This window comes from Cygnus olor, chromosome 7 (genome assembly GCF_009769625.2).
Source record: "Cygnus olor isolate bCygOlo1 chromosome 7, bCygOlo1.pri.v2, whole genome shotgun sequence".
Taxonomy (NCBI): domain Eukaryota; kingdom Metazoa; phylum Chordata; class Aves; order Anseriformes; family Anatidae; genus Cygnus; species Cygnus olor.
The window spans coordinates 21,253,970-21,261,130 of NC_049175.1; the positions used below are offsets into that span (position 1 = coordinate 21,253,970).

Consider the following 7,161-nt stretch of genomic DNA (forward strand, 5'->3'; position numbering starts at 1 on the left):
GAAAGTTGATCTCACTCAGTAGAAAATACAGATTAAAAATGGAACAGGTCTACTCTTGATATAGCTTCATTATAACTTCATTAAAGTTAATAACATTTATGTCAACAGAAAATGTACTCCCATAGAATTTAATTCTTCTGCTAAGTACTTCAACTATTTTACACTCACCAAATTCACTGCCATATTTCAATTTCTTCCAGTATAAATTCAATCCATTGGATTAAATTGTGCAATCCTAATGAGGCAAAGCAATGAATTCAAGAGAATTTTTACCTTCTGGAATTAAAAATAATACAGATTTAGCTTCTTTCCCCGCCCCCCCCCCCCCTTTTTTTTTTTTTTTTTGCCTTTTCCAGCATGTAATACTATAGTATAATGACCTATTCAAACTGGGATAGTATAGCCATTAACATCCAAAGTGTGTCACTGTTCAGACTTTAAATAATTATCTGGTAATGAAAGACAAATTAGGTTGTTCATGTTTACTTCTTTTTGCAATGGTTTCTATACCAGCCCCATTCCCTATATGGTTCCCTGTAAAACAGAGAAGAATTTCCTGACATTTACGTCTGAAATGGGCAACATTATACAAAACTGGGTTGACAGCAGAGTTGGCAAAAGTGAATAGCGCTATCCAAAAGAAAACTGATGGCAAAATATTTAAATCTTGCTTGTAGTTCTGGACTAAAATTAAAAAAATAATGATAATAATTGGGCTCCACATGATGAAGAAGGAGATCATCAACACAATGAGGGCTCGGAATAGTTTGTAGTCCTGCTGGGAAACACGAATCTGATGATTTTGTGAGTAGGCCAAACCAGCATTTAAACTTTTTCTTGATGCTTTTGTAATCTGCAGTAAAAGAGAAGAAAGTAGATTTCACTGAAACCTAGAAATATTCTTAACATATTTTTACAGGTGCAAAAGCAAGTCTCTGCACATGATGTTTCTGTTTTGAAAAGTGACTACTAAAAAAGGCATTGGAGAATTCCATGTTTACTTTTTGTTAATGGTTTCATTTCAAACATTTTCACTTTACTACCGAGGTTTTTCTTCCTCTCAGCTGTGAGCTCACCTCAGCATTAATGAAACTGGTTGTTCTCTGCATGGCTCTCCAGAAGCCATAAATACTATTCAGCATAAAATAGGGCCTTAATTACTCATGAAATCCCATTAACTTCAAATTACAACTTCATTTTCTCTATCTAAATAATCCCAGTGATTTTTCCACAAATGCAAACTGGAACACAGCTAACAATCCTGTTGATGCACAAGAACGAACACAATCCAATTCTCTTATGGCCATGCTGGTATTATAAGGTAGGTATTAGAAGGAGCATGAATTTATTACACTAACTAAATCATGGTACGTTTTAATTTTGAATGGGATTTCAGGTTTTGTGTAAACTCTTAGTTTTTCAGTCAGTAATCAGAATTGCTTTCTATGAATTAATCTGAAATCTTACAGATCCTTTTGTCACTATTAAAATCTCTGTGTCTTGTAAAATTACCGTCTGATGTAATAAACCAGAGGACGGCTAGTTTGGGAATCTGCTATTCATGGGTGTGTATCATCTGTCATTAAATAGAATATTGAATCCTAAGGTCTTGCAGAAAACTTTAAATCTTAAGCTCTACTCACAATGTCTTCATTGTAGTTTGCACAGAACATTTGAAGTCTGTTAGATTCATATATGTGATGCAAAGTTAAAAATAAAAACAAAAGAAATATTTGGGAAAAAAAAGCTAAATAATCAAGATGCCATTTTACCCCATGCATGGTTATTTTCAAAAGCTTCGATCAATCTGGTATTTAAGTAGGAAAGTCAAAAGCATAAGATTCTTTCTGTTATTTGTATGTGTGGCATTTCCCTTTACCAATAACTAAGAGAAGGGTAAGACTAATATGAGTAATACTTAATAGTTTCCTGGTTCAGGTAAAGATGAAAATAGTTATAGACATTGAGTAATTTGTTTTTCTTTCTGCAGTTTGCTGAGTCTGTCACAGAGATTGATGTCCTAGAATAAGTATTCCTTAAGAACCTAGACATCTACCAACAATATCAATAGCCACTTCCCTGATTTAAAAGGGGCAGAGAATTCTGATATTTTGAACATGTAAAACTATTCCAGCTTGATCATCTCCTGCTGTACCTTCTTGACATCCAGAAATCAGGCTAACTCTGAATGATTCAAGAGTTGTTCCAAGAGCATACATAACCCACCTTAGTAAGAACATGCATTGCATAAAATACAAAGGACTAATGCCCATTTCAAATATAAGTGTGCAGGGTTTTAAGCATTTGTCCAGAAAGTAGGAAAAACAAGCTCTGTACCCTCCTCAGCTTTCAGTTTTCAAAGCAATGTCTACAGAATGTCCTCAACCAGCAGGCTTTGTATCTCCCATAAAAGTACCCTCCATCTTCCCTGTTGGAACTGCACAGTCTAGAACTAAGAATAAAAGAATCACCAGTACTGCAGTAAGACACAACTGCAACTTAATGAAATGCTCAACCGAAATGGGGTGATAGTGACATGTTTTGGATCCCTTTCTGGTGTGCCCAACATAAGGAATCTAGACACATACAGTGGGAATCTGGACTACACTCTGAGGACAAGTAATTTAAAGGTCATGTATATACAAGTAAGTAACATTCTTACTGATTCTTGCCTCTTACCTAAATCCATATGGGTTGGGCCTTGCCTGAGGGGGGAACACTGCAAGTGTAGACAAGTAACTCCATTAACTAAACATGCCTTCTAATCTGTCATTTTTGCCAGTGTTCTGGGAAGTGTTGTATAAAAATAATGTTCAGTTTCAGATTAAATTGAGCTACATTTGTAGAATATATTTCTTATTAACTTAGAGCATCATCCTCATAGATGCTGTGTTAAATGAATACACTAATGCTTTGAACTGCTTCCAATAATACTTAGCATTGTACCCAGTGAGTACTGGCATCGTGGAGTGTTCTGACGAAGTTAGAGTGAATCTGTTCTTGGGAATGACTCAAGGATTAAGATATACTCCATCTGAGTTCTGGGTGCTTCCTGGAGAGCTGTGTGAGAAAGAACCAACTACAACACATGGGAATCTGCTATAGGCCTTATTCCTTTTTCAGTTCAGGAGAAGTGGTAACACATCTCAGCATCTGTGTTATCAAGCTGGAAAAGAAATGTGAGCATAGCAGCAAGCGGTTGTTTTGTAATCCGCTATTCTGAATGCTTTGGGGGGATTCTAGATCCATACGTGCCACTTTGTTTTCCAAATCTACCTATAATAATCTGGAGTCTGCAAGGACAAGCAAAACACCATTCCTGTCCTGCTCTCTGAACAAGGACTGTGGCATTCCTTGGCCTGCAGTTTCTTGCAATTTTTTCAAAGGGCTTGGACTCCCCATTGAGTTACTGTATGCTCTTCACCTACAGGTAGTATGAGGTTGCAAAAGGCAAGTATTTTACTTCACTAGAAGAGATTTACCTAATGCATTTACCTCAAGATTGTAATGAGGTTAGAGTGTAGAGAAACTCAGAACTGATGACTGACAACAAGCTTGAGTCTGATCAATAGCAGTCCATGCAGAGCCTCGGAGTCTAGGTCCCAGGTTCATGTACACCTACATATACCTCTGGTTCATGTACCCACAGCCTCTGGTGCTCACCATTTCACCAATTAATTCCCTGCTCGATAATTGGTGTATTTTGAGATTCCTTTCCAAAGCTTTTATTTTTCCGTAGTAACACAGTATGAGAAATTTAATTAGCCCATACAGAAATCAAGAATCTTTCCAGGGCAGTTGCTAAAAAACATACATTCCTGTACTTTGAAGTTTTCTAGCTCTTTTCTCACACTGTTTTTGGAAGAGGAGGCGTTATAAAATCAGATTTTTAAAATGAGTTTAGGTGTCTAGTACCATGCTTGCTAGGATATAGACTTTGGTGCCTGTATTTCAACATCTACTCAGAAAGAATGTGGATGTGGTGTTCGGTTTACACTCTGCAAAGTCAGAAGTTGTGGAGGAATAAATGTGTTCTAATAAAATCTGTGAACTACAAATCCATGCAGAAAGCAGAAAAATCAGTAGATCTAAAAAGTGAAGGACTGTTGTTTCCAATCCTGCCTTTCTTTGCTTTCCTACAACTCCCTTGCAAGTCTGTGGAGTCTGAGCTAAAGAAATGCAACATCTAGTTTTCAGTTATTTCAGATGCTTAAGTCTGTATGCATTTAGGAGATTGAGAGTCTTTAAATACGAATAACACATAAATGGAGAAGGGTATTAAATACTGTATATAAATGACGACAAACTTCGTGTTAGGCTTCTGGTAATGTGCCGTTCAAGCATGTCTTTAGTTGAAATGTACAGGCTTACAGGTTGAAATGTCTCAGTTTATATCACACACTTTTCTACCAGAGCTAATAATGTCTATACTCTTTAAGTGTGTTTGTATACAATGATGATATGTTGATGCCTAGTGAATGGCTGTTTACTTCTCCTAGTTGTTTAACAAAATAGAAAAGTACCTGCAAGATTCTGGAGTAACTGATGACAATGACTAATCCCGGTATTAAAAAGACAACAATGGCATAGGTCACATCCCAAAGTATTTCTCCTGCAGTGCTGGGCCAAACCAAGGTGCAAATCTGAACCTCCTGTTTGCAAAGAATAAAGAAGAAAATTAACATTATACAGTTATTTTTTACCACAACGTTGCCCTTATCCCTCCCGTGCCTACAAAGAAAACGGCTGCAGACTAAACTGAACCTGTGAAAACTTTCACGTATCACTTTATGTTTTTTAAAGCCCACACGTGTGGCTTCACAGATAGGTGAGTTGTCCTCAATCTAGTCAGTGCCATCAATTCCGGACAATATGCTAACGGCAAGTTTTACACACTAACGTGTGCCGAAACGGGGAATTTCGACCTACAGAGGGGAGAGGAGCAGCCTGACCCCTGCCGAGCCCCATTTCAGGACGGGGCGGGGGCCGCCTGCTGCCCGCCTCACAGCCCGCTGCTGCCCGCTCCCCGGCGCCGCTCGCCCCCCGGTGGCGGAGGCGGAGAGCCTGGAGCCTTTCCCCCGCTCGCCCCTACCTCCCCGGCGGCGGCGGGCAGCCGCACCACGGTGAAGAAGCAGCAGAGCGGCAGGGTGACGGCGGCGGCGAAGCCCCAGACGAGGAGGGCGGCGGCCAGCACCTTGCGGCGGCGGCAGGCGGCGTGGCGCAGCCGGGCGATGCTGACGACGCGCTCCAGGCTGACGGCCGACAGGGAGAGGATGATGACGGTGCCGCTGAGGGTCATCACGTAGAAGAGCATGTGGCAGATGACGTCGCCCAGCACCCAGGACTCGGTCCAGCGCACGACGCCGATGAAGGGGATGGCGGTGATGAAGAGCAGGTCAGCGCAGAAGAGGTTGAGGACCAGGCAGTTGGCGACGCACAGCCGGTGCCGCCGCCAGGCCAGCAGGCAGATGCCCCAGACGTTGCCCACCAAGGCCAGCAGGAAGATGGAGCCCAGCGCCACCGACTCACCGATGCGCAGGGCCGTCACGTTGCGGCCCCTGAAGTCCGAGAAGAAGGGGAAGTAGGTCCTGTGGCCCCCCGCGGCCCCGGCCCCGAGCATGAGGGCGGCCGGTGGGCATGAGCGAGCTAGGGGAAGGGCTGCGCTCCCAGCCGCCACGGCGGCACTCGGGGTGCCCTCCTGACACGGGGCAGGGGGCTGGCTGCCATCCCCCTCCTCGCCTTCCTCCTGGTCCTGCTGCCAAGGGCTCGGTCGTGCCAGCCGTGCGGTTTATGGCCCTCGTGCCGGAGTGGAACAAGGAAGTGTGAGGGTAAACACGGCGCAGCTCACACAAAGGCGAGGCCGGTGTGCGTGGGGAGGCAGAGAGGGGCTGGGCGCGAGTGGGGCCACCCAACACCTCCCTGGGAGGGCGTGCAGCAGAGCAGTGGCACCTCCATGCCAATGGGACCAGGCTTGGCCACGTCCTTCAGAGTGGTCCTGGTCTGCCCCGCTCTCCAGACAGGTCCCTGGGGTGCCATTGACCTGGGGAGGCCTTCCAGGCTGCGCCATGATGCTCCCCTCCGCTGGGAGCACCTGTGGTAAAGCACAGGGCAAAACAAAAGCTCCAGGAAGGGCTTTTGAGGAGGGATGGCTTTGAGAGCTCTTCTAGGGGCCAGGATAACAAGTGCTGTTCTAAGGTAAAAAAGAGGAATTTATCCATTGCCTCAGGTCTTGATAGTGGTTTTTGGAAACAGCAGTCCTGTGCGTTGCATGTGCTGATGGTGGTCCACTGTGGGGAGGAGACGTTACAGTACTGTTTTAGGGATTCTTGTACTAGTTTGATCCGGAGTCCTACCTTTCTGTGTTACGAGTTCTTGAGGAAGAAGTCTCATTAATCAAGACATGTAGGAAATACCGTCTTTTTTCAGGACATTAATTTCTGAGTGTTTGCTCAAACTGTAAAGGAGGCTTTCCTGCTTACGCTCTTCATTCCAGATGATTTAGAAATGTACAGGGAGTGAAGCGTATAAATCATCACAAACAAGCAGATAATGCCTCATAAAAGAAGATAAAATGTTTTCAGAAAGTGTGTAAACAGTTGTATAACTTCAGACAGCTCTAGATGAATTAGTTTGATTCAGTGCCAATGTAGGTGCTTGAGGTTTGTGTTAGAGACTTTGCCATATGGAGCTACTCCTTTTGATTTTCTTATCAACTGTATTCTAGGTGAGAGTTATTCCATACTGATGTATCAGCAGGGCTTCGTAAGCGGGCATTGCTTTTGCATTATTCTGGATGTGACCCCTGAAATGAACCTGTTATGTAATGGCATTAGCAGGGATTCCAGAAACTTGGTCATTCTAGGAGATGATCATGTAATGAGGACTGACAAGAGCGAGATTTTTACTGGACCACTTCCCATGTCTTTGCCAGTGCAGAATTTACATTTCTTTTAATTAGCATGTTTTCTCTTGAGCTAGAGTGGCTCAAACTCTCTATTCTGTCTCATCAGAGTTTGAAGGGCCACTTAAGCAGGTAGATGAGATGCTCCTACTACTTCCTGCTGGTTTGTATTTGACTGTATCAGATGTGGGCAGATTGGCTAGTGAGTGGGTGGCTGCTGTGAACAATGACCTCAAAAGAAAACAATAGGAAAACTTGGA

General features: G+C 43.1%; 1 protein-coding gene across 1 annotated transcript; it reads right to left on the bottom strand.

The window, feature by feature from the left end:
* Positions 1-445: 445 nt before the first annotated feature.
* FFAR4 (free fatty acid receptor 4) lies at positions 446-6,135 on the bottom strand. The gene is made up of 3 exons (XM_040563602.1): positions 5,093-6,135; positions 4,524-4,652; positions 446-853 (listed from the first exon to the last, which is right to left on the bottom strand). The coding sequence occupies exons 1-3, from the start codon at positions 5,618-5,620 to the stop codon at positions 446-448; spliced, it is 1,065 nt and encodes a 354-aa protein (XP_040419536.1). The 5' UTR covers positions 5,621-6,135.
* Between the last annotated feature and the right edge of the window lie 1,026 nt (positions 6,136-7,161).

Excerpts from the sequence above, each read along its gene's own strand:
- FFAR4 (XM_040563602.1), bottom strand. The coding sequence starts at position 5,620 with ATGCTCGGGGCCGGGGCCGCGGGGGGCCACAGGACCTACTTCCCCTTC. Across the intron at positions 4,653-5,092 it reads TGCCCGCCGCCGCCGGGGAG|GAGGTTCAGATTTGCACCTT; the intron begins GTAGGGGCGAGC and ends CTTTGCAAACAG. Across the intron at positions 854-4,523 it reads GTTACTCCAGAATCTTGCAG|ATTACAAAAGCATCAAGAAA; the intron begins GTACTTTTCTAT and ends CTTTTACTGCAG.